At 47.4% G+C, this 26,609-nt stretch overlaps 1 protein-coding gene across 2 annotated transcripts; it reads left to right on the top strand.

The window, feature by feature from the left end:
• Nucleotides 1–4,788: 4,788 nt before the first annotated feature.
• On the top strand, nt 4,789–25,886 carry PLA2G5 (phospholipase A2 group V). Of its 2 annotated transcripts, none has more exons than XM_070801032.1 (5): nt 4,789–5,091; nt 19,754–19,803; nt 21,016–21,160; nt 24,107–24,213; nt 24,916–25,885. In XM_070801032.1, exons 2-5 carry the CDS (start codon nt 19,764–19,766, stop codon nt 25,038–25,040), a joined length of 417 nt encoding a protein of 138 aa, XP_070657133.1. In that variant the 5' UTR covers nt 4,789–5,091; nt 19,754–19,763; the 3' UTR covers nt 25,041–25,885. The 2 variants fall into 2 exon arrangements, with proteins under 2 accessions (XP_070657133.1, XP_019841520.1); XM_019985961.2 differs by lacking the exon at nt 4,789–5,091 and adding an exon at nt 16,068–16,140 and having other exon boundaries at nt 24,916–25,886.
• Nucleotides 25,887–26,609: the final 723 nt, after the last annotated feature.

The following is a 26,609-nucleotide window of genomic DNA, read 5'->3' as shown; positions in this document are numbered from 1 at the left end:
TGCATTAAGGTTGAGTCTTTGTGTTGTTTATTCTCTGGGTTTTGACAAATGTGTAATGCCAAGTATCGATCAGCACTGCATTTTACAGAATGGTTTCACTGCCCTAAGCATCCCCCTGGGTTTCATCTGCTAATGTGCTCTCTTCATCAAAACTCTTGGCAAACACGGATCTCTTTACTGTCTCAATAGTTTCACCTATTCCAGAACGTCATATAGTTGGACTCATAGGGTATGTAGGTTTCTCAGATTGGTTTCTTTCACTTCGTAAGATGCCTTTAAGGTTCTTCCGTGTCGTTTTGCGGTTTGACAGCTCATGTCTTTGTTTCTGAATGATATCCCACGGCATGGCTGTAACCACAGCTTGTTTATCCATCTACTCACTCAAAGACATCTTGGTTGCTTCTGTTTTGTGGTGATGATGAATAAAAACGCCATAAACATTTGTGCACGAGTTTTTTATGTGGGCATAAGCTTTCAACTCGATTGAATAAATATCTGGAGTGCAATTTCTGGACGGCACGGTAAGACTATATTTAGTTTTGTAGGAAACAGCCAGGCCGTCTTCCAGAAGGGCTGCCTGTTCAGCCTTCCCACCGGCAGCGTGTGCTCCTGCGGCACTGCGCCCCCAGCAACACCGGGTGCTGTGAGGATTTCGGATTTGCACCCTGGTGATGGTGTGTTCCGGTTGTTTCGATATGGAATTCCCTAGCGGCGGATCACGCGGAACGCCTTTCCACACGCTTCTTTGCCACTTGCGTGTAGCTTCACATTTGGTGAGCTGTCTGCTCAGGCCTTCTGCCCGCTTTGTAATGAGCTGTTTTCTTACTGTTGAGTTTCAGGTGTTCTCTGTATATTTTGGATACAAGTCTCAGACTCTGACTTGTGTCTTTCACAGAGCAGAAGTTTATTATTATTTACTTTAATATATTCCAACTTAGCAGTTTTTTCCCATTTCCTCCACATTCAGTGATGCCATATAGGTAGCTAGAAATGAGTCAGAGTGTAAATACTTACACATTAGAAATTTGCAAACTCTACAAATCAAGATTTTTTTCCCCCCTAATCAGAACTGGTTGTAAAACATTAGTCAGTACACCCCTGCCTCCTGCTAACCTCCTATTGAATCATCCCAGTTGGTCTATTACTTTTATTTTTATGTACCAGGGAAGTTTTTTTATTTTGTATACATATATACAATATTGGTATTATATTTTTCTTTTGATTTAACTGCTCTTATATTTCACAATTTCCCCATTCACTTAGTAGTGAATGGGGAAAATCTAGCTACCAATATGACATCACTGAATGTGGAGGAAATGGGAAAGAACTGCTAAGTTGGAGTATATTAAAGTAAAAAAAAAATACACTTCTGCTCTGTGAAAGACACAAGTCAGAGACTGGGACTTGTATCCAAAATATACATGGTTATGGTCCTTTAAAGAGAAATCTGGGTAGGAATTTCTAAATAATACAGACAGTGTTTTCTTGAATATTACTGTATTATTTATCTACAAATGACTTTGATATTTATGATTAGACAAAGTTCTTATTATTGATGGAATTTCACCATAACTTATCTGTTTGGGAAATAAAAAAACAAGTTTATATCAAAAATTAATAATTACAACTTTTCTGTCAGTTTCGAATTTTTCAAAATAAAATTTCAGGAAAAAAATGTGGGTAGTCTATGACTCAGCACTGTTGCCTTTTTCAATATATATACCTTAAAATAAAACAGTTGTAGAAGGATCAATGCATGTGTGTGTGCTAAGTTGCTTTAGTCATGTCTGATTCTTTGTGACCCTATGGACTGTAGCCTGTCAGGCTCCTCTGTCCATGGGATTCTCCAGGCAAGAATATTGAAGTGGGTTGCCATGCTCTCCTCCAGGGGATCTTCCTGACCCAGGGATCGAATCCACATCTCTTATGTCTCCTGCATTGGCAGGTGGGTTCTTTACTGCTAGGACTGCCCATGGATAGAGTGAAAAAAGCAAGTTGCAAGATGTTAAGTTCACTGTTATTCCATTTCTATAGAAATAAAACCAGGAAATAATGTTAAATATTATTTGTAGGTACACATCAATTTCATGGATTTGATTACTTGCGGGCAGAGAAGGAAGGCTGGAAATAGGGCAGGAGAGGGGAACTGGAAGAATTCCAATTTAATCTATACATTTTTAATATTTTGTTGTTGGCCCTGAAACGTGGCTGGTGGGATCTCAGTTCCCCAACCAGGGTTTGAACCCTGGCCACGGAGTTCTGTAAAAGAGCACAGTCCTAACCACTGGACCGCTAGGAAACTCCCTAAGGCTTTAAATCTTTTAAAACAAAAATCTGAAACAAATATGGACAAAATCTAAAAGAAAGATAAAAATTATTCTTAACTGTGGTTATTTTAAATATTATCCTTAAGGATAGAAATCATTCTGAAAAATGATTAACTTGGGTGGAGTATGGTTCACTTTTAACTTTATACATTTCTAGACTGCTTTTTATGACTTTTATCTTCCTGTCTGATCATGAGGGGAAAAAAGAAGACAATATCTGTATTGTGTCAAGCACTATACAAGTCAAACCAGGGGCTGCAAATCTGAATGAAGAGTCCTTCTAAGCTCCTGGGAGGCTCCGGGCAGCTGTGAGACCTTGGCCAAGTTCTGGACCCCTGTCTGAATAGCACTTTTGCACATGGACTTAACGTTTGTATTAGACGGAATAAATCACGTGTTCTGTTCAGCACAGGGCCTGGTGCACAGTAAGTACCCTGCAAATGTTAATTCCACCATTATTATTGTGGCAGCTGAGTTGTTATTAGCCCCTCAGTTCAGTTCAGTTCAGTTCAGTCGCTCAGTCTGACTCTTTGCGACCCCATGAATCGCAGCACACCAGGCCTCCCTGTCCATCACCAACTCCCAGAATTTGCTCAAACTCATGTCCATGAAGTCGGTGATGCCATCCAGCCATCTCATCCTCTGTCATCCCCTTCTCCTCCTGCCCTCAATCCCTCCCAGCATCAGAGTCTTTTCCAATGAGTCAACTCTTCACATGAGGTGCCCAAAGTATTGGAGTTTCAACCTCAGCATCAGTCCTTCCAATGAATACTCAGGACTGGTCTCCTTTAGGATGGACTGGTTGGATCTCCTTGCAGTCCAAGGGACTAGCAAGAGTCTCCTCCAGCACCACAGTTCAAAAGCATCAATTCTTCAGTGCTCAGCTTTCTTCACAGTCCAACTCTCACATCCATACATGACTGTTGGAAAACCATAGCCTTGACTAGACGGACCTTTGTTGGCAAAGTAATATCTCTGCTTTTTAATATGCTATCTAGGCTGGTCATCAGAGAAGGCAATGGCACCCCACTCCAGTACTCTTGCCTGCAAAATCCCATGGATGGAGGAGCCTGGTGGGCTGCAGTCCATGGGGTTGCTAAGAGTCGGACACGACTGAGCGACTTCACTTTCACTTTTCACTTTCATGCATTGGAGAAGGAAATGGCAACACATTCCAGTGTTCTTGCCTGGAGAATCCCAGGGATGGGGGAGCCTGGTGGGCTGCCGTCTATGGGATTGCACAGAGTCGGACACGACTGAAGCGACTTAGCTGCAGCAGCAGCAGGTTGGTCATAACTTTCCTTCCAAGGAGTAAGCGTCTTTTAATTTCATGGCTGCAATCACCATCTGCAGTGATTTTGGAGCCCAAAAAAATAAAGTCTGACACTGTTTCCACTGTTTCCCCATCTATTTCCCATGAAGTGATAGGACCAGATGCCATGATCTTAGTTTTCTGAATGTTGAGTTTTAAGCCAACTTTTTCACTCTCCTCTTTCACTTTCATCAAGAGGCTTTTTAGTTCCTCTTCCCTTTCTGTCATAAGGGTGGTGTCATCTGCATATCTGAGGTTATTGATATTTCTCCCGGCAACCTTAATTCCAGCTTGTGCTTCCTCCAGCCCAGCATTTCTCATGCCCATAGTTATTAGCTAATAACCATGCACTGGGCGGGCCTCTGTCTCTCAGCTACTGCGTTTCTTTCCTGGCACTTCTGCAGTATTTTTGGTGGAGGGCTTATTCTTGAGCTCTCTCCATCCTTAAACTTCAAGCTCCCTGAGAGCAAGGACTTCCCCACACCACTACCGCCCTCTCCATTATTCATCTCTGTACCCGCCTCTCAGCGCAGCGGCTGGCACAGTGTAGGCATTCGGGACACAATGATGATAGGAATTCAGAAATGAATGACACCAACTTAATTTCCAGCCACCGATGCCCCTTCTCAGAACTCACTTCCAGAAGTACGTTTGCGATAGACAGTGTTGTGAGAGTTTCAGGCGAACAGGGGAGGGACTCTGCCATACACATGCATGTATCTGCTCTCTCTCAAAACCCCTCCCATCCAGGCTGGCACATCGGCTACACCCCATGCAAAATGCTTTTGGTGTTAATAAAAATAAAATAAAAAAAGAAGTACATTTGCTTCCTGGACTGCTTCAATACTTTCCCTTCTGATCGCTTTCCTGCCCACATGTTTTCTTAGGCTCCCATCCCCAGGATCTGGGTCCAGGCTCCCGCCTCCATCAAGACTGAGGAGCCCAAGGATGCAAACAGTCAGGTTACTTAGTAGACTGTCAGATCCCGCAGAAAGTTCCGAGCTCAGGGCCGAGGTGGCTGCGATCCTTCCAGGCTCAGGGGATTAGCAAGGCCTGTGCAGTCAGATAAGGCCATGACCTGAATAATTCAGGACTCACATCTACCCCTGCTGGGATTCTTTGGGTGACTGCCCAGGCCCCTTTGGCAGGAGAGCCAGTCCCAGGCTCCAGGCTTTTGCTGGACTTCCTGCATCTGCCAGGAGAGCTGGGGGCTGAGCAGAGGGGTGCCCGGCTGGTTTTGGGCAGAAATTCCTCCTCCCCACCTCTGGGACTGCCTTCACTGCACCCTCTCATTCGTGGCTTTCGGATTCTGGAGGCCTAGAACCTGTTGGGATCTGCAGCCCTTGGACCCCAGTGCTGTGACTGGAAGTGGGGAGCCAGCAGGACCTGGGGCTCTAGACGCGGCCCAGTGAGGCTGCTCAGGAGAACAGGAGCTGAGGCCAGGCCAGAGAGGTCAGTGGTGGGCCAGGGGACTGCAAGCCAACCAGCGGGAGTGGGAGAGACTGAGAAAGTGGCATCTGAGGAGCCAGAGAGGGGTCCCTGGGAGGGGCAGGCAGGGCACAGACCCTGAGGGGAGATCCCTTGGGCTGTGGGGTCCTTTACCCAGAATGCATCAAACCTCGTGAGCCGTGTCGTTCATGTTTTAAATCTTATTTATTTACTTTTGGCTGTGCTGGGTCTTTGTTGCTGTGCACAGGCTTCCTCCAGTTGTGGTGCGGGGGCTTCTTCCTGTGGTGGCCTCTCTTGTTGCAGAGCATGGGCTCTGGGCACACAGGCTTCAGTAGTTGTAGGGCACGGGCTTGGTTTCCCTCAGCACGTGGGATCTTCCCAGACAGGGATCAGACTCGTGTGTCCTGCATTGGTAGGTAGATCCTTAACTGCTGGACTGCCAGGAAGTCCCAAGCTGTGTCATTCTTAAGGAGACAAGGCCTCACCTAAAAGCAGACAGAGGTTACCCAGAAGCTCATTCCTAAGATTAGGGGCAAAGCTGGGCAGGGTTATCACCACAGGGTTCAAGTTGGGACTTGTGTTCATGTTAATCTGACAGAATTTCTTTTAACTGAAACCACACAAAACTTTCCTCTTTGGGAAAATGAATCATCAACAACTATTTAACATTCCTTAACTTTTACTGAACACCCTCTGTGTGCCGGAAACTTTGGTGCTCACGGAGAGAAGACCAGAGATGGGGAAGACGCCACTCCTCGCCCTTGTAGGAAGGTCTTTCCTCTCCTTTCCTCTGTCTCCCCCTAGCCCTTTCTCCCTCGAATCCCAGGCCACCATCTCTGGAAGGCAATTTAACTTTGGGTTAAGTAGACATGGCTTTGGGTGTCAAATTTACGAGGTTCAATGCAGAGCTTTGCCACCTACCAGCTATCTGATTTGGGTGAGCCATATCTTGACCTTTGAACCTCATGGTCCCAATGGGCAAACTGCATCTGACAGTTGTGCCTGCCTCAGAGGATCGCTTTAAGGATAAATGAACTAAGCCACATAAAAAACTTAGCATGGTGTCTGTTCTTAATAAGCATTAGCTGTTCCTATTAGTCATCCAGCACACGTTTTTTTCTGGGTTCCTGGATGCTGCCAGGGGTAGAGATGAATAAGACACCCTCAAGGATTCATAGAGCCTAATTTGTTCATTGATTGATTGATTGATTGATTGATTCAGTTAGGCAGTCAATAAACATGTCTTAAGGGCTTCCCTGATGGCTCAGTGAGTAAAGAGTCCACCCTCAGAATAGAAGATACAGGAGACATGGGCTTGATTCCTGTGTTGGGAAGATCCCCTGGAGGAGGAAATGGCAACCCACTCCAGTACTCTTACTTGAGATTCCCAGAGACAGAGGAGCCTGGTGGGCTACAGTCCATGGGGTTGCAAAGAGTCTGACATGAGGACTGAGCGACTAAGCACAGCACAAGCCCTATGCTGGGTGCTGGAATGTCAAAGGAAAAGTCCCCAAGTTGCTCAGAGTCTGGTGGGGAGACGTTGTAATGGAGTGTGGCTGATGCTATGACGAGGGAGCTTGCAGGCTGCTGGGAGAGCACAGAGACAGGAAACTTACCCAGCTTGGGGCAAGGCAATGGGTTCAGAAGGTTTTATTTTAGCAAAGGTACACCTGATTTCCTTATTATTCTTCCAATTTACAGGCGTGCTTCTGTTCCAGGACCTTTGCACTTCCTTTACTTGGAAACTTCTTCTCCAGGTTCCTTATAGCCTGCTCCCTCCCTCCCCTCCTTCACATCTCCTCTGTAGTAAGTCCTTTCCTGGCCACCCTATTAAACTGGTTACTACCACCACGAGCCCCCTCCCACCAACACACGTGCGCACACGCACACACACCACTCCCACTCCTCCTTTCCTGATTTTTTCTCCATAGCGTCTATCAATACCTAACAAATTCTGTGTTTTTCTTGTTGACTGTCTATTTCTGTCCACTCCTTACAGAATGCAAAGTCCATGGGAGCCACAAGGGTGTGGTTCTCATCTGTCTTAGTTCATTGCTCTGCCCCAGAACCAGAGCTCAGCACAATAGGTGTTCACAAAACAGTGACTGAATGATAAGTGTGGGAAGTCTAGAAAGAGGGGTAGGAGTGGAGGAAGAGAAGAAAGTGGATGGGGTAACAGGAAGGAAGGGAAGGAGGAGGAAGGGGGAAGAGAGAGGGAGGGGGCAAGAGGGAGGAAGAGAGGGCCATCGCACTGCGGACTGGAAAGGGGAGGCGTCAGTCTTCTTCCCGGCAATGCGTTGGGTTTTGGGTGGACCCAAGGCAAGCCTGGAAAGGGGTGAGCAGATCATGAGGGGCCACGTGCCTGATGGGGAGACAGATCTTCTGACTTCGGCAGCACAGAGGTTAGGACAATTGACCCAGGAACAGAAGGGGAAACCATGAGTTCTGCCATGCAGGTATCAGGGAAGGCATCTGGAAGAGGCAGCCCCTCCTTGTAAGCCAGGGGAAGGAGTTCAGATGTTCTGCTGGGAGCCACTGGCATTCTAAAGACCTGTCCTCATCTACCGGATCCTAACAGTTAGGGGTCACATCACGACCTCTCAATTGAGCTTGGCATCTACTTCCTTACTGCCACATTCCATGTGAGCTCTGCTCACAGGAACGGCTCAGGAAGTGGTTGCTGGGTTGGGTTGGGGCTGAAAACAAGTGGAATGGCCTGGAATCCTGAGCACCTCAGGATTATGAGCCTAGAACATTGGGTCTTAGGTTTTGGGTCTTCAGAGCCACAGGTGGTCCTAGGGTTTCTTCTGCCTCCAAAAAAGAGGGGCCATTTCTGCATGGGAGAACAAGTAGGCTTTGCCAGGTGAAAAGGAGGGTGAAGAACACGCCAGGTGGAGCGAACGACAGAAACAGAGTCAGAGAGGAAGGCTAGTTCAGGGAATGTTTCTTGACAGCAAATAGTTGAACTGATTTTTCAAAGATAAAGGAAAACGCATTCTTGCTATCAAGTAGGTGTTTGGATTTGCATTTTTAGCAAAAGTTTTGGTGAAAGTTGAAGTTGAGTCTGTTACGTGTGTAACAGCTCAAGACAGGGCTGGCTGTGTGTATCTTTAGGGCAAGCAGCCAACTCACTGCTGTTGTTCAGTCACCCAGTCGTGTCCTACTCTTTGCGACCCCATGGACTGCAGCATGCCAGGCCTCTCTGTCTCTCACCATCTCCCGAAGTTTGCCCAAGTTCACATCCACTGCGTCAGTGATGGCATCCAGCTATCTCATCCTCTGACACCCTCTTCTCCTTCTGCCCTGAATCAAACGTGTATTCAGAGTTGATTTCCCTTGAGATTGACTGGTTTGATCTCCTTGCTGTCCAAGAGACTCTCAAGAGTCTTCTCCAGCACCACAGTTTGAAGGCATCATTATTCAGTGCTCTGCCTTCTTTATGGTCCAGCTGTCACAAGCACTGGAAGACCATAGCCTTGACTATACGGACCTTTGTCGGCAGACTAATGTCTCTGCTTTTCAACTGTCTAGGTTTGTCTTAACTTTACTGCCAAGAAGAAAATGTCTTCTGATTTCATGGCTGCAGTCACCATCTGCAGTGATTTTAGAGCCCAAGAAGAGGAAATCTGTCACTACTTCCACATTTCCCCCACCTATTTGCCATGAAGTAATGGGGCCGGATGCCATGATCTTTGTTTTTTTAATATTTCATTTTAAGCCTGCTCTTTCATTCTCCTCCTTCACCCTCATCAAGAGGCTCTTTAGTTCCTTTATTTGTAGCCAACTCATGTCACGGCTGAAATTCAGTGGAGCTGCTACTGCCTCCAGACTTAACTGATTCATCCATCCAATCATTGTCACTCCGCAAATGAGTACTGACTACCACATAAGTATTAGGCTTTGTGCTAGCAGCTGATACTGTCATGAAGAGCAAGACTGAGAATCTTCCTGCTCTCTTGTGGAAGAGGTAGGAGACAGACATCATAAACAAGTAAAAAAAAAATACGTCAAAGAGAATTAGAGATAATGGGAAGCACTGCCAAGCTGTAGAAAGGTAAAATGGACATGAGAAATTGCTAAATAGAAATTACTAAATCGCTAAATTACTCAAGTTTTGCTAAGTTAATGGGAGAAGTTAAAGTTAGCTGAATGTTGATAACTGGCAGAAGTTTATAAAAGAAAAAATCCAGTTTACTAGTTTGTTGCATTGGAATATTTCTATGATTTGTTGGTTTAATCTTGAGAACTATGATCAGTGAATATGAAATCATTTCAAGTATATAGAATTTTCATTATTTGTACCTAAATGTTATTAGATAAATCATCTATAGGTTTGCAAAAGGAAAAAATTGTCAAATAATAAACTGCATACAACATAATAAAAAAAAGACGATGATAAGTACCATGCAGGGAAAAAAATGGCGCCTTATGGAATTAAAATTGTGATAAAATACACAGAACCTAAAATTCACCATCTTAACCATTTGAAGTACATAGTTCAGCGGCGTTAAGTATGTGTATAATGTTGTGCAACCACCACCATCCATCTTCTTAACTCTTTTCATCTTGTAAAACTGAAACTCTGCACCCTTTAAACATTAATTCCTCATTCTCCCTCCCTCAGACTCTGGCCACCATTCTACTTTCTGTCTCTAGGATGTTGATTACTCTTAAGTATCTCATATAAGTGGAATCATACCGTCTTTGTCTTTTTGTGACTGACTTATTTCAGAATTTCCTTCCTGTTTAAGGCTGAATATCATTGCATGGTGCCATATTTTATTTGTTCATTGACTCGTCCGTGGTCACTTGGATTGTTTCCATGTTTTAGTGATTGTAAAGAATGCTGCTATCATCCTGGCTGTACAAATATCTCTTTGAGACTCTGCTTTCAATTCTTTGGGACACATACCTGGAAGGAAATTTCTGGGTCATTTAGTAACTCTACTTTTAATTTTATTAAAAGTAGATATTAAGTAGATATTAAGAAGAGGTGGCAGGAATACACAGAAGTACTGTACAAAAAAGATCTTCATGACCAAGATAATCACAGTAGTGTGATCACTCACCCAGAGCCAGACATCCTGGAATGTGAAGTCAAGTGGGCCTTAGAAAGCATCACTATGAACAAAGCTAGTGGAGGTGATGGAATTCCAGTTGAGCTATTTCAAATCCTGAAAGATGATGCTGTGAAAGTGCTGCACTCAATATGCCAGCAAACTTGGAAAACTCAGCAGTGGCAACAGGACTGGAAAAGGTCAGTTTTCATTCCAATCCCAAAGAAAGGCAATGCCAAAGAATGCTCAAACTACTGCACAATTGCACTCATCTCACATGCCAGTAAAGTAACGCTCAAAATTCTCCAAGCCAGGCTTCAACAATACGTGAACCATGAACTTCCAGATGTTCAAGCTGGATTGAGAAAAGGCAGAGGAACCAGAGATCAAATTGCCAACATCCACTGGATCATCGAAAAAGCAAGAGAGTTCCAGAAAACCATCTATTTCTGCTTTATTGACTATGCCAAAGCCTTTGACTGTGTGGATCACAATCAACTGTGGAAAATTCTGAAAGAGATGGGAATACCAGACCACCTGACCTGCCTCTTGAGAAACCTATATGCAGGTCAGGAAGCAACAGTTAGAACTAGACATGGAGCAACAGACTGGTTCCAAATAGGAAAAGGAGTACGTCAAGGCTGTATATTGTCGCCCTGCTTATTTAACTTCTATGCAGAGTAAATCACGAGAAAGGCTGGGCTGGAAGAAGCACCAGCTGGAATCAAGATTGCTGGGAGAAATATCAATCACCTCAGATATGCAGATGACATCACCCTTATGGCAGAAAGTGAAGAGGAACTAAAGAGCCTCTTGATGAAAGTGAAAGAGGAGAGTGAAAAAGTTGGCTTAAAGCTCAATATTCAGAAAACCAAGATCATGGCATCTGGTGCCATCACTTCATGGGAAATAGATGGGGAAACAGTGCAAACAGTGTCAGACTTTATTGTTTTGGGCTCCAAAATCACTGCAGATGGTGACTGCAGCCATGAAATTAAAAGACGCTTACTCCTTGAAAGGAAAGTTATGACCAACCTAGATAGCATTTTCAAAAGCAGAGACATTACTTTGCCAACAAAGGTTAATCTAGTCAAGGCTATGGTTTTTCCAGTGGTCACGTATGGATGTGAGAGTTGGACTGTGAAGAAGGCTGAGCGCCGAAGAATTGATGTTTTTGAACTGTGGTGTTGGAGAAGACTCTTGAGAGTCCCTTGGACTGCAAGGAGATCCAACCAGTCCATTCTGAAGGAGATCAGCCCTGGGATTTCTTTGGAAGGACTGATGCTAAAGCTGAAACTGCAGTACTTTGGCCACCTCATGCGAAGAGTTGACTCACTGGAAAAGACCCTGATGCTGGGAGGGATTGAGGGCAGGAGGAGAAGGGGATGACAGAGGATGAGATGGCTGGATGGCATCACTGACTCGATGGACGTGAGTCTGAGTGAACTCTGGAAGTTGGTGATGGACAGGGAGGCCTGGCGTGCTGTGATTCATGGGGTGGCAAAGAGTCGGACACAACTGAGCAACTGAACTGAACTGAACTTTTAGTTTTTAAGGGGTTGCCGTACACAGTTTCCCACAGCAGCTGTACCATTTTACGTTCCTACCAGCAGTGCACAAAGTTCCAAGCTCTCCAAGCTACTCTTAAAGATTCAGCCAAGGCACCTCCTCTTTCAGAAGGCCTTCAGTAATCTCTTCATCCTGGGATGAGTTCCTTTAAGGGGCTTATACAGTGTTTACTGAGCAATTATTAAATACTAGGCTCTGAACTCGGCACTTGAAACACGATTGTGGAAGAGATGGTTTCTGCTCTCAAGGCACCCCCTGTCCCATTGCTGATGAACATGTGGAGAGGATGGAACTCAAGACTGAGTTCTATGGCAAACCCTTAGAGAGCCCACCAGGCAGAGAGCAGCCGAGAGTCAGGGTGGGCAGAAGGAGTGGGGAAGACCACCACGGCAAAGTCAAACACATGTTCAGTCTGTGGGTGTGGCCACTTCTCAACCCCAGAGCCAGGACTGCTAGATCTTTTAAGCAGAAGCTGGAAATCTGGATCTCAGGCTGAGATCTAATGTTTATACATCAGCTATTAACTCCATTTTTTAAAAGGAACTCTATAAGACAAGCAAAGCATTTCCAAGGGTTACATACTGCCCTGGGCTGAAACTATATAACCAAAGATCCAATTCGACTCATCAGTTACTGGTAATATGAGGTTGTAACTCTAAATCAGCTTTCACTTCTCCATCTGGTCTATAAGGAAATCATGTGACACTTTGGTGGATGTCCTGGGAAAATCCCGATCACTATGTCTTTATTGGGTTTCAACCTCTTTGTGTAATGGAAAATTCTTGGACTTAAGTGACAGGACAGGCTTAAGAGTCTGGTTCTACTTTTTACTAGGTGTGACCTTGGGCAAACTAACATCTGCCCCTCAGTTTCCTTACTGACAGAATGGAATCACTGTACCCCCACACGATTTTGTGAGGGTTAATGCATGAATTGGAGAAGACAATGGCAACCCACTCCAGTGCTATTGCCTGGAAAATCCCATGGATGGTTTCCCTGATAGCTCAGTTGGTAAAGAATCCGCCTGCAATGCAGGAGACCCTGGTTCAATTCCTGGGTCGGGAAGATCCCCTGGAGAAGGGATAGGCTACCCACTCCAGTATTCTTGGTCTTCCCTTGTGGCTCAGTTGGTAAAGAATCCACCTGCAATGCAGGAGACCTGGATTTGATCCCTGGGTTGGGAAGATTCCCTGGAGAAGGGAAAGGCTACCCACTCCAGTATTCTGGCCTGGAGAATTCCATGGACTGTATAGTCCTTGGGGTTGCAAAGAGTCGGACGCGACTGAGCGACTTTCACTTTCACTTTCAAGGTCATGAACACCAAACTTGTCTTTTGCTTGTGGCACTATGGAAACTCACTGATACTGAGTTCTTCTCTTCTTTCTTCCTGAGCTGTTGGCCTTGTCATTTCTTCCAACAGGAATTACCAAAGTGGACAGTGTGTGTGATGAGTTCTATTACCTTGCAGAGACAGGCAAATGTCCTGTAGAAGGAGCAATCAGGGGAAACTTCCTGGAGGAGGAAGACTCAATGTAGACTTTCTGGCAGTGAGTCCCGGGCAATCCTATTCTATGTGCCAGCTTCCTGGGGGGCATCAAATAGTTTGATGAGACTAGGGGTGTTTCAGCCACCCAGGGCCTCAGGGCAAGACAGTATCTGGGTGTCAACGGCTGTCCAGGTCTTTGACCCTGGGCAAGACTTCATGAGACAGACATGCCAAGTGCCCAGCATGCTTACGGGGTTTTAATTCATTCCACAGACATGTCTTGTGGACCCTACCATGGGTTACGTCTTGTTCTGAGTGCTGGGGTCAGAAACTAACCAGAGAAGAATCTTGCATTCAAAAGTCTCCACTTGAAGTGTTTTGAGTGTTTTAATGCTGAAGCATGAATGATTGGTTCCATTACCAGAGATGGGGAGGTGGGAGGGGCTGAGTCATGGGGGACACAGTGAGTTTAGTTTTGGGGTTCCTGCAGGACATTATATAAATATAATTGATATATAAATAGAAACCAATATAATATTATTTATATAATTATAAAATATATTTAATAATTATATTTTAAAGTGTGGGCTTGGGGAGTGTGACGAGAATGAAGCTAGAGCCAGAGGAGTCATGCATTTACTCAACAAAGCTACCTAAGCACCTACTATGTGCCAGATGCTGGGGGTGCAGAAATGAAGCAGACCCAGAATGTACCTTCATGGGGCTCTCAGTTTAGTGGAAAGACATAACAGCAATAATATTTATAGCAGTTATGATCAGTAAATACCTCCTAGATGCCAGGCACTGTGCTGAATCCCTCTGCCTGTCTCATCTCATCAAATCACAATTATAAAATGAAGTTGCTCCTGTTATTGTCCTGTTTTACAGATGGTAAAACTGAGACCTCAGGAGGTCAGGCGACATGAGTAGTCAGAGGTGACGTTCAGTTTTCAAGACTTCTCTGTCTGATGGGCAGCTCAGGCTCTTTGACCTGACATTGTCCTTTCTCCTCTGTGAATTCAGTCATTTGCACTCCACTCAATGGCACCCCACTCCAGTACTCTTGCCTGGAAAATCCCATGGATGGAGGAGCCTGGAAGGCTGCAGTCCATGGGGTCGCTGAGGGTTGGACATGACTGAGCGACTTCACTTTCATGCGCTGGAGAAGGAAATGGCAACCCACTCCAGTGTTCTTGCCTGGAGAATCCCAGGGACGGGGGAGCCTGGTGGGCTGCCGTCTATGGGGTTGCACAGAGTCGGACACAACTGAAGTGACTTAGCAGCAGGGTTACTGTTGTGTGAGAGTTAGTGCCAGATGCTTCACGGCCAGGGATTTTTGGGACAGTTCAGTTCAGTTCAGTTGCTCAGTCGTGTCCGACTCTTTGTGACGCCATGGACTGCAGCACTCCAGGCCTCCCTGTCCATCACCAAATCCAGGAGTTTACTCAAACTCATGTCCGTAGAGTTGGTGATGCCATCCAACCATCTCATCCTCTGTTGTCCCCTTCTCCTCCTGCCTTCAATCTTTCCCAGCATCAGGGTCTTTTCTAATGAGTTAGTTTTTCACATCAGGTGACCAAAATATTGGAGTTTCAGCTTCAGCATCAGTCCTTCCAACGAATATTCAGGACTGACTTCCTTTAGGATGGACTGATTGTATCTCCTTGCAGACCAAGGGACTCTCAAGAGTCTTCTCCAACACCACAGCTCAAAAGCATCAATTCTTTGATGCTCAGCTTTCTTTATACATCTGTGTATAAATATGACCTTAATCCCTGTACAGGGATAACCCACCCTGTGAGAGAGGTAGAGAGGGGGGAGCAAGTCCTTTGAAAACATCTGCATTTGAGGGTTAACAGAGACAGGGGGTGAGCCGCAGGAGGGCAGAGGGCACACTGTGGCTTCTTGAAGACCAGAGGGAATGAGTTTCAAGTAGGAGGAGGTGGTCAGTGGGATGGAGTATTTGGGAGAAGCCCAAGCTTGGGCTAGACCAGGTTTGGGGGGACCCTTGGCTGCTGTCTTAGGGATGCAACAGAATGCAGGTGCAAGGGGTTCTGAAGGGAGGAGGTGATGGGCAAGAAGAGGTGTCTCTGTCCTGAGTTTTGGTTTTTAGGAGAAAAAGAAAGCTGGAGAGAGGTCGGCAGAAGCAAGGGATGTTTTCTTTTTCGGGGGTGGGGTGGGGCTTCCTTTCGTTTGGTTTAGAGTGAAGAGGCTGGTGTATACCTGTAGGCAGAGGGAGGAAAAGAGGCAGAAAAAGAAATGTGAAAGAACAGAGAGGACTTTTCCCACGGAAGGTAATGCCCTTGGACACACTGTATTTATTTATATTTCCCAACCAGAAGGGAGGCTCCTGGGGGCTGGGTGTCTGTCTTATTCACAGTGGGTCTCCAGCAACAATCTGGCAGGGAGTAGACACTCAATAAATACCTTCCATATTGAGATGAGTTTGCGGGGTTCCAGGGCATGGTGCTGGTTTTGTCTAGGTCCTGGGAAGAGAAGGGTTCATGAGGGTCCACGGAGGGGCTTTCTTTCTGATGCTGCTGTCATGGTGGGAGAGAGAGAGGAAAGAGTCAAGGGCGGAGGGAGGAAGGAGCTCACATCTTCTCAGTAAAGTGTGTGTGTGTGTACGTGTGTGGGCAGGGGGATGTCAGGGAAAAATGGGCTATTGCTGGAGAAGAACCTTGACCATGAGTGGCCTCCATGTCTGTCCTGAAAGCCATCCAGACCCCGGACTTTGGGTCAGGAAATAGCTGCCTCTCTACACAGAGAGGGAAAAAAATCCCCAGGGGTCTTGAGGGGTGGAGTAAGGTTTCCTGTGTGTTACTAGGAAGCCTGGAGTTGACGCAGGCAGTGTGGGAAGTGGGCAGGGAGGCCCTTAAAACCAGCTGGGCCCAGTTCCTGCCTCCGCTCCAGCCCGAGGCCAGAGAGAAGGTGTCGCTGGTGAGGAGCCTCCTTGGGGGCTGCTTGGCCCGAGGCGGTGGGGGAGGGCACTCAGAGGGAGGGGCTGTGAGAGGGCGAGTGGCCTCCCCCAGGCGTCGGAAGGTCCCAGCAGCACCATCTGTGTAGCGGGGGCTTAGTGCTGATGGTCCTTGTCAGGTGAGAGGCAGGAACGGGCTGGGGGCAGGATCCTGGGAGCAGGGAGGCTGCTGCCCGTGGACTTGGAGAACCCGTCCCCTCGGTGACCTGGCCGCTTCCTGGCCCCCACGTGTCCATGCTTCTGTCAGGCTGTCTCCTCTCTCCGCATTTCTCATTACCGCAGCCTCTGCTCCACTCCACAATTATCTCTTGGCTTCGCTCATTCTCCTCCGTGGTTGCTTGATAAAAATAGTCAACCCCACGTCCTCCTCCTGGAGCCTGGGCTTCACGGATGGTCCACTTTTCCAGCCTTTGCCACTTTCTCCGTGAAGCGTCTTTTGTGAGTGTTCAGAGCCCTCTGTGTGGGGCCTGGTACAGCTCCCTCAATGCCGAGCCATGTCCCAAGATGTTCGGATGTGCAGCTAGGATCTTGGCTTTCTTCAAGTATGTTGAAGCCCACGGATCAGGAGATGGTTGCATTTGAGAGACAGTTTGTTACAGTTTCCGAGAGAAGCGGACACACTGCACCTTGCAGGGCCGCAGGGGAAGCACCAGGGTTTTCTCAGGAGGCAGAAGAAATGAGGGGAAACCTGGCCTGGGTGGTGTGGAGAAGGCAAGACAGGGCAGGGTAAGCAGTTGTGGACTGGCCAGCTTGCACACTTTCAGCAGACTTCAAGCTGTAGGGGTGATCCCTGGTGGTCTGGTCCTGGCCCTGGGGTGATTCAGGCCAGGGGATATAGTAACTCAGAGTGTGAGAGTGACATAGAGGAGGTGGTTGGACAAGGGAGTTTAGGATCTGTTGGTCTGCATTTCAAAGCCTGGTTCACAGAAAAGCCTTTTGCTTTACCTAAGAATCAGCTAGTCTTGGAGGGGCTGAGCCTAGCAAGGTCCCCAAGATGTCAAAGCATCATGAAATACAGAAAATGAGCAAGATGATTAATACACAGAGGCTGCTTGGAAGCAGTGGAGGAGGGTCAGTCAAAGGATAGAGTCATGGTCCCAGGCTGAATCCTTGGGCATCTCACTTCCCCTTCCTGAGGCTCCATTTCTTCATCTGCAAAATCAGCAGTGGGTATTCTCTCACTCAACAAATGACTGTTAGAGGGTAGACCATGCCAGCAGCTTTGACAGTCCCCACTCATTGGAGCCACTGGCAGGTTTAAGGGGACATGGACGGTGTCTGGAATGTCTTAGTTGCCTGGTACATGGCAGCTGGCGTCCACTTTCTATCACAGCCCCAGGAAGCAGTGAGGAATATTGGCCTGGAAGGTAGGGTCCAGGGTCATCTTCGTTGGCTGTTTAGAGTTCTCAGAGCAGAAGCTGTGGGTGGACAGAACCCCCAGGAATGTTCCTGGAACTCAGAGGAGCTTCTGGACTAAAGCTGGCCCACAGAGGCCAGCCCAGCAGCTGGGAGCCCTCGGAGATGGAGGTTGTATGTTTGGAGCCAGGCCTTGGGAGGTGCCAGGGGCTTGGGGCAGAGGGCCAGCAGAGTGATCACTGAACTGAGAGATCAGAGAAGGCAGGGCATCAGAGTCGAATCCCAGCAGACTCCAGGCCAGCCAAGCAGCTCTGGGTGAACAAGGGCTTTGGGATCGAAGGAGGAAAGGGAAGCAGACAGCCATCAGCAAGAAGCTCTTAAGAGGCAAGTTAGAATCCATCACCAGCCCAAGACACGAGGAATTTCCCTTGCCTTCCGGCGTGACGTTTATGGACTCTGGGTTAGGGATTCATGTATTTGCCAAAGGGAGATGCTGGGGAGGGAAGCTGGGGTCTCCAGGCCCATGGGGTAGAGCTTGTGAAGGACCCCGATCCTCTCAGCTCAAAGGAGAACACACCCCTCTGGGCAGGGAGGATGTGTGGAGCAGTGAGGGGTGCACCAGGCCTGGGTTTGAACCCCGCCTCCAGTTTTTGCCGGCTGTGTGACTCCTGGCAGGTGGTTTCAACTCTCTGAGTCTCTGTTTCTTTTTCTTCTTCTGTTCAATTTGTTTAGTATTTATTTGGCGGAGTCAAGTCTTGGCTGCGGGACGTGCAATCCTCGTTGGGTCATGTGAGATCTTTCACTGTGTCACACGGACCGTCTAGTCGTGGTCTCAGGCTTAGTTGCTCCACAACGTATGGGTCTTAGTTCCCCAACCAGGAATTGAACTCAAGTCGCTTGCATTGCAAGGTGGATTCTTAACCCCTGGGCCACCAGGAAAGTCCCTGAGTCTCCATTTCTTTACTAGCAAAATGGGAACTGTTGGGGAGGAAGAAATTCTCTTCTACCCAACCTAGAAGTTCTTCTGGTTGGTCTAAGGATCAAATCAGCATCAGACAGACTAACAGACGAAATGAAACAAAAATTTTGTAACATGTATACATGGGAGAGATCCAGGAAAACAGAGACTCACCAAAATGGCCCAAACCCTTACCTTAAATAACCATCTTCAGCGAGAAAGACCAAAGAGGATGTTGTGTGTAGTGGTTTGGGACTTCAAAGGGGAAGAAGGCAAAGTTGGAAAGGCAAATGTTTGGCATCCAAATGTTTGCCGGGTCTGCGGAGAACCGTGGAACACAGGTGGACTCTGATCCCTAGGCCCCATCAAGTTCCCCCACCACACCTATTCCCGGATTTCTTGCACATGTCTCTGCTGATAGCTCTATGCCTGGAACAGACTCTTTATTTAAATTCTTGAGGCAGCCAAGGGGGAAGTAAAAAGAAACCTTCTGCTTCTTAAAAATAACCAGCCTAAATTAACCCCTACACCAAAGAGACACGTTTTGGGGTACACATTTTTCTCCCTTAGAACAATGATACTTACCCTTCATAACTGTTGTGCACAGCCAGGGCTGACTTATTTTTTAGGTAGACACAGTGCCTGGGGCCTATGAAACTGCTTTAATTTTTTTTTTTAAAAGAAGCAGAACTTCTTAACATTTTATTTTTTTTTTTTTACTTTCTTGGCTGCACTGTATGATGTGGGATCTTAGTTCCCCGACCAGGGATCAAACCCATGCCCCTTTCACTGGAAGCTGAGAGTCTTCAACACTGGATTTCTAGGGAAGTCCTAAGAATATTTCAATTTTAAATTCTTTTAAAGTCAGGAGAAAAAAATAAATATAATATCATGAATGTAGAAGAGTGAATCCAGCCTGGATTGCATTTGTTTTTATACCAACACAGCCATAAAATATAATTGGAAAACAATTTTCAAGGAGGAACAATTGGGTTTGGGGCGTTTCTGATGGGAAAATTCTCTCCCATCTCTATGGGGACAACACCCCACGGGTGCCCCTTCTCCTCCCAGAGATCTCCTGGGTCAACTCCTTGAGGTTTTTGCCTCATCTTTTCAAGCTTCAGTTGCCTGTTTACTGCCCAGCATGAGAGGGTGGGGCCTAGTGGGCCACGGAGCAGCCCTCCTTAGCCAGGAGCGGGGTCTGAATAGGCCATGAGGACCTCTGCTGATTGGCATGTCATGGGCTGTGTTTTCTTTTCCAGAACCCTGGAGATGAAGGGCCTCCTCATGCTGGCTTGGTTCCTGGCTTGTAGTAAGTGCTTGCTCTGAGAGCCCTGAACTTGTGGACAGTAAGGTAGTGGGAAGGAGACCAGTCACAGAAGGCCTGGAGACTTGATTCTGAATCTTGGCTCTGCCCTGAACATGTCAGTTTCAGCGAGAGCCTTCACCTCTCTGAGCCTCTGTTTCCTCATCCTTGACACAGGATAATTGCTGACGGGCCAGGCTGGGGCAGGATCCCAGGAGGAGATATGGATAGATGGTGCTATGTGGAGGATATGGGGCTTGTAGATGTGGGAGGCAGATATTTTACTTTGATGCCAAATAAAAAGAAAAATAAAGCTATCAGAAAACAAGACTCTTATAGCAATACTCCATTCCACGATCCTGGACATTCTCTGCTCAGGCCTGTCCAGGTTTTCTGCACACCCCACCTGCTCCCACCTCCCACCTAGAGGTGACAGCCCAGTGTAGGGGAGCTCGGCTTTAGGTCTCTCCTACAACCCCTACATGACCTACATTACCAAGCACACAGCCTCTGACAGGCTGTCCTGTTGATGCCTTTCCAGATCCCTAGAGACTGCAGGAGGAGCGGGAGGCCAGGTGCAGGGAGAGGGCCTCCGGCACACTGCAAAACCCTGGGCAAGGCACCAGCCCCTCTGAGCTGCAGTTTCCTATCTGTGAGATGAGGGAGCTGGCTTCAGAGATCCCTGCAGGTCCCACGCTGTTCTAGGATTCTGTGCCTCCTGCTTCAAATAGTATTCGTTTCAGGGAGGGAGGGGTGTGTCATCAGGAGAGAAAGGAAGTGCCTTCTGCCTACTGCATACGGATACCATATTCATTATCCCCAATATTCCTTGGTCACTCACTATGTGTCTGTCACTGTGCTTGGAAAGTACATACCTTACCTTGTTTCAACCCTCATGGTGTCTCCAAAGGTAGGCATTCATTGTAGGGCCCCCATTTTGCAGATGAGGAAACTGAGGCTCTGAGAGATGAAGTGATACTCTGCATTAGCGATAGAGCCGGGACCTGAACCCAGTGGCTCATTCTCCACATCCAGACTTCTAACCCCTCCTCTACACTGTTTGCCTTCAATTTTCTCATTCCTCTCTCATGAGTGGGAAGGATAAAAAAGGGTCATCTTGGTCCCTCCAAGCCCCAAGGTGAAAGAAAGGGTGGGAGCATGCGGGAAAGTGGGAGCAGGCATGCCTGGGTTTCATTCGGGGACATGGCTGTCTTTCAGGTGTGCCTGCTGTCCCAGGGAGCTTGCTGGACCTGAAGTCGATGATTGAGAAGGTGACTGGAAAGCCCGCCCTGAAGTACTATGGCTTCTACGGCTGTTACTGTGGCTGGGGGGGTCATGGCACCCCCATGGATGGGACTGATTGGTGAGCCAATGGTCATAACTTCCCTTTAGGCTCCAGGCTCTGTTCCCACATGATCTCATTTAATTCAATATCAATTCTGAAATATGAGCATTTAAGCACCATTTTATAGATAAGAAAACGGGGTCTTAAAGAGGTTAACTGACTTGCCCAAGATGTATCCAGTAACTTCCAGAATCTCAGTGGCTAATGTATCAGTTGACTTACCACTACATAAAAAAAAGACCCCCAAATGTAGTCGCTTAAAACAATGACAACCATTTATTTGGCTAAGGTTCTGCCACTTGGGCAAGGCTTGGTGGGATGACTTGTCTCTGCTCCACCTGGCTTCAGCTTGGGCAGCCCCGCTGAGGCGGGGTGATCCAGTTTCTAGAAGGTTCACTCCTAAGGCTGGCAAGTTGTTGCTGCCTACTGGCTGGGAACTTAGTTGAGACTATGGGCCAGGGGCCTCAGTTCCTCTCCCTTAAGCCTCTCTAAGGCTGTATGGACTTCCCCACAGCCCGGTGACTCTTGGGTTCCCAGGGGGAGTGGTCTGGAGCTGCATGACCAGAGAGCATGGCATTTTTATGATTCAGCCTCTGAGATGCTATTGCATCACTTCTGCTGCTCTCTTGGTCTAGGCAGTCACAACAGCTTTAAGATGGAGACGGCCGAGTTTCCACTTCTTGATTGGGAAGTGGCAGTGTTCTAGAAGAACATGTGAGGTGGGAGATTGCTCTTTGCAAAATACAACCTGCAGGGTTACCAATTCTTATACAGCTAAACATGTATAATGAGATGGGATGTTTCCACAAGTGAAGGGCACATGGAGTGGGAGTTTACAGACCAGACAAGCAGTGACAGGAAGCTAGAATGTTCTATGTGATTATGGATTAGAGTTGAGACTTCAGTAGAAACTCCTGGCTAGCTTAGTACAGGAGCTTCCCCGGTGGCTCAACAGTAAAAGAATTCACCTGCAATGCAGGAGATGTGGGTTCAACTCCTGGGTTGGGAAGATCGCTGGAGGAGGAAATGGCAACTTACCCCAGCATTCTTGCCTGGGAAATCCCATGGCCAGAGAAGCCTGGCAGGCTACATTCCATGGAGTCTCGAAAGAGTTGGACATGACTTAGCAACTAAACATAAAATTTAATATAGATGCAGATGATTACATGTAGAAATATGTAAATATATGTGTGTATCCATGGGTCAGTACACACACACATGTGTTTTGCTCTGTCAGCCGAAAGGCCCTAAAAGAAACAATGCTCCAGAAGCAGCAAGCAACGCCCAGCGCCCACACCTGGTTCCCAAACTTTTCTCCAAGAGAGGAGCCCAGGCTTCTTGGATGGATGACCGATCCAAGGAGTTGGGCAGGAAGTATGCAAGATGGACCAGAGCTTTTTGTAGTGCCCCAAAGTAAGGAACTGCTAAGTCACTTCAGTCGTGTCCGACTCCGTGCGACCCCATAGACGGCAGCCCACCAGGCTCCCCCGTCCCCGGGATCCTCCAGGCAAGAACACTGGAGTGGGCTGCCATTTCCTTCTCCAATGCATGAAAGTGAAAAGTAAAAAGGACGTCGCTCAGTCATGTCCGACCCTCAGCCACCCCATGGACTGCAGCCTACCAGGCTCCTCCGTCCATGGGATTTTCCAGGCAGAAGTACTGGAGTGGGGTGCCATTGCCTTCTCCGAAAGTAAGGAAAGCCTTGAACAAAATAAACCTAAACCAAACCCCACATTGATGAGAGTATGTCAAAGAGCATAGGAACCAAACAAGGGCGCTCCCAGTGGCCAAAACGGGGGCAACATAGGCTGCAAAATACACCCATAACCTGTCTTGAGAAAAGCATCAGCAAAGTCCCAGTAGGAGAGCACCCTACAAAAGACTTGACTGCCATTCCTCCAAACTGTCAAGGTCATCAAAAACAAGGAAGGTCTGACAAAAATGCCATGACCAGGAGGAGCCTAAAGAGGCAGGACAACCGCGTGTGATACGGTGTCTGTACCTGATACCGGAATGCAAAAGGACATTTGGGTAAACACTGAGGAAATAAAAAAAACAAAAAACAAAACTATGGACTTCAACAATTAAGGACCCAACAGTGATATGTTATTATTTAGTTAATGCTTATTTAATCATTTGTCAATATTGGTTTGTTGGGCTTCCCTGGTGGCTCAGTAGAAAAGAGTCCGCCTGCTAACGCAGGGAACACAGGTTCGATTCCTGGGTCGGGAAGATCCCCTGGATAAGGAAAGGGCAACCCACTCCAGTATTCTTGCCTGAGAAATCCCTCAGGCAGAGGAGCTTAGTGCTATTGTCCATGGGGTCGCAAAAGAGTTGGGTATGACTTAGTGACTAAACAACAACCAGCAAATTCATTTGTTCACTGTAACAAATGTATCATACTCATGAAAGATGTTGATAATAGGGGAAACTAGTGTGGGGTAGAAGGGGGCATTTGGTACAATCTTCTCAATTTTTCTGTAAATCTAAAAAAACATACAGTTGTCCATGTCTATCATCCTTGAAGTTTAGTTTTTGCTCACTTAACTATGTGAATCACGTATCAATTCCAGGACCCAGGTTTCTCCTGTCTTGTGGCTCTCCCTATGGCCTCAGAGCCCTTAGCTGGGACATTTCCTTCCTGCTGAGATGGAGAGAGAGAGTGGAGGACCACAGAGTGGGAGGTTTCTATGGGTAGGTCTAGAAGTTCTGTGCATTTCCCTGGCCGACAGGCTGTCTAGTCATGTGACCACACATACCTGCAAAGGAGGCTGGGAAATGTAGTCTCCCCATGGGCCCAGGAGGAGAGAGCCAGCCTGTGAACTGGTACAAGTGTGGGGCAACCCTAATGGAAGGACTTAGCCACTATGAGATTCTTTCTTGATCAGACCTTAACCAACATGGTGGCTTCTGCTCAAGGCACAGATGCCCTTTGCTTGGGATCTGAGGCTCTTGCATCGACAGGTGCTGTTGGAAGCATGACCACTGCTACGCCCAGATGGAGACACAAGACTGTGACGTCTTGACACAGGCCTACAGATACAGGGTTGCGTGGGGCTTCATCATCTGCGGTAAGGCTGGGGCCTCCATTCGGGTCACCTGAAGAGCCTGGGTTCCTGCTGTCTCTGAGGTCAGCTGTCCCGAGAGCTCAGCCAGTCTATATCTGGGTGGGCAGAGATGGGGGCAAGAGAGGCAGGATTATTGCAGCTGTGTCTGACCTCCAAGGACAGGTTGAAGGGTCTTAGGCTCAACATGCTGTAGGAGTCAAGTGCTCTGCATATGTCCTTTTGCTTGCTGTGGATGGGTTTAATGTCCCCATTTTACAGATGAGGAAACAGACTCAAAAAGGATTGCCAAGCACACACAGCTAGAGTTGGGATTCAAGCTCAGGTCCATCTGAGTTCAAAGTTAAATCTGGGGATGGCCTCTCCTCTCTGAGAACTGGAGTTTCTCCAGAGCCAGAGCTGTCTCCACCATCACACTGGGAACTCTGCAGGGTATCTGTGTTCTCCATCAGACTGGAGACTCCCTGAGGGCAGGAGCTGGGTCTCCCTGGGCTCAAACCTCACCCTGGGCTGCTAGTGGCTGTGCCCCTTCCATCCGATGATGCACCCTCAGCATAGAAGCTGGGATCCCTCCTCAGGCTGAGAGTAGGAAGGAGACTGGGGTGTCCACTCAGGCTAGCAGGAAATCTTGCTCCAGGGCCAGCCTGGAGTCAGTGTCACAGAGCGTCTGTTTGCTATCTCATCCTGCATTTGGCATCCTGTTTGCAGAACACGGGTCCCGCTGCCAGCAGCAGCTCTGCGCATGCGATCAGAAATTCGTCTACTGCCTGAAAAGAAACATGAGGAGCTACAACCCTCTTTATCAATACTTTCCCAACTTCCTTTGCACCTAGTCGCCCTCAGAGAGCTCCTCCTGGGCCAGGAAGCTTGCTCCCCTCACTACAGCATGGAGCTCACCTGCTCTGTTGGGCTTCCCAGGGAGCTTCCAGGTCTGGAGTCTCAATGGTCCCACTGGGCTTGGAGGACCCCCACACCCACACTTCAGCCACCAGCGAGTCCCAGGAGAGTGACTCATGTCACTAGATCAAGAAGGCCAAGGCCTTCTTGCAAGAATACCTGCTCTGGTGCTGAAAGCTCACCCTTGACTCCAGGCCAGCCATGTGTCTCCTCATCCCTGAAGATCAGTCTCATTTCCCCAGGAGGGTGGCTTTCCTGGGATGTGTTAACTTTTCAGTTCCAGTCACTGTCAACTTGCAGAGAATTTTTACTCAAGTAGAATCAAAAGTGACTCCCATAATTCTGCTACAGAGATATTAAATAAAATTCCTTTTCAAGACTAACAATAACCACAGATATTTCCCCCACCATGGGGGATTGCCTGCATCTCTTTCTTGGCTGTTGGGGGCAATAGACTCAGTGTTAACCATGCTGTCCCAGAGGATAAAGGTGCAGATTAGTAACTAGAAGGCTTCCTGGGATGGGAAGGATTGGAATGAGTGCCAATCCTTCTCTGGGGTTCATATTAAGCCTCGGGGATCCTCTCGAGCCAAGCACTGGACCTCATTCTTCCTCTGGTGGGTGGGGAGAAGGTGACCGACAACCGTGCCATGGTGGGCTTCCAGCCAGAGAGCGCCTCATTTGAATGCCAGCTTGGCTTCTCCAGCTGTGTGGTTTCAGGCTCATTACTCAACCTCTCTGATTTCTGGTCTTTTTTTTTTAAAGAAATTGTAATGTTTCTTATGAGGTAAATTGGGAACCCCAAAGCTATCTTGATGCACCTGGGAATGCTGAGGTTTTCCCAGAATGCTGGAAATGCTGGGATTTCCCAGAACAAGACATTGAAAAATTAGAGGTTTTTTTTTTAATTTATTGTGGGTTTGACCTTTGTTGGCAAAGTGATGTCTCTGCTTTTTAATACGCTGTCTAGGTTAGTCATAGCTTTGGCAACTAGACACCGGATTCTAGTCTGACTTTGCATATATCCTGGGTGCCCTTGGGCAGGCCTCTTGACCTTCCTGATCTCAGCTTTCCAAGTGCAGATCTGAGAGATCATTTTAATCATGGCCCCCTCCATTGGTGGGTGGTGACATGCGTTTAGAGGGTTGCATCTGGCGTGTGCATGTGTGCACAGTCTTGTGCATGCGTGTGTGTGCATGCTCGTGTCAATAAAGCACAAGTCATAAAGTGCTGCTCCAGCACTTTGTGTTTCTATCCTGGGCGTGTACGTGTGGGCGGACTGGGTCCAGGTGTCAGTTTTATAACACTGTACGGTTGCCATCAAAACCATCTGAGAAACCCTTGTTCACGTGACCGCTCAGGACCCGCCTGGCTCTGAAGCTGCAGATGTCTAAGTGGCTTCCATGTCTTAGCCTTAATTATATGAAACCTCATAAACGCTTCTCCCGTGGGGCTTGATACCTGACTCCCTCATCTTCTCTTCAAATATTAGATCAGGGCCAAGC

Source organism: Bos indicus, chromosome 2 (assembly GCF_029378745.1).
Source record: "Bos indicus isolate NIAB-ARS_2022 breed Sahiwal x Tharparkar chromosome 2, NIAB-ARS_B.indTharparkar_mat_pri_1.0, whole genome shotgun sequence".
Taxonomy (NCBI): Eukaryota; Metazoa; Chordata; class Mammalia; order Artiodactyla; family Bovidae; genus Bos; species Bos indicus.
The sequence above is the reverse complement of the archived record's forward strand: the minus strand, read 5'-3'. Positions and strand labels throughout refer to the sequence as shown.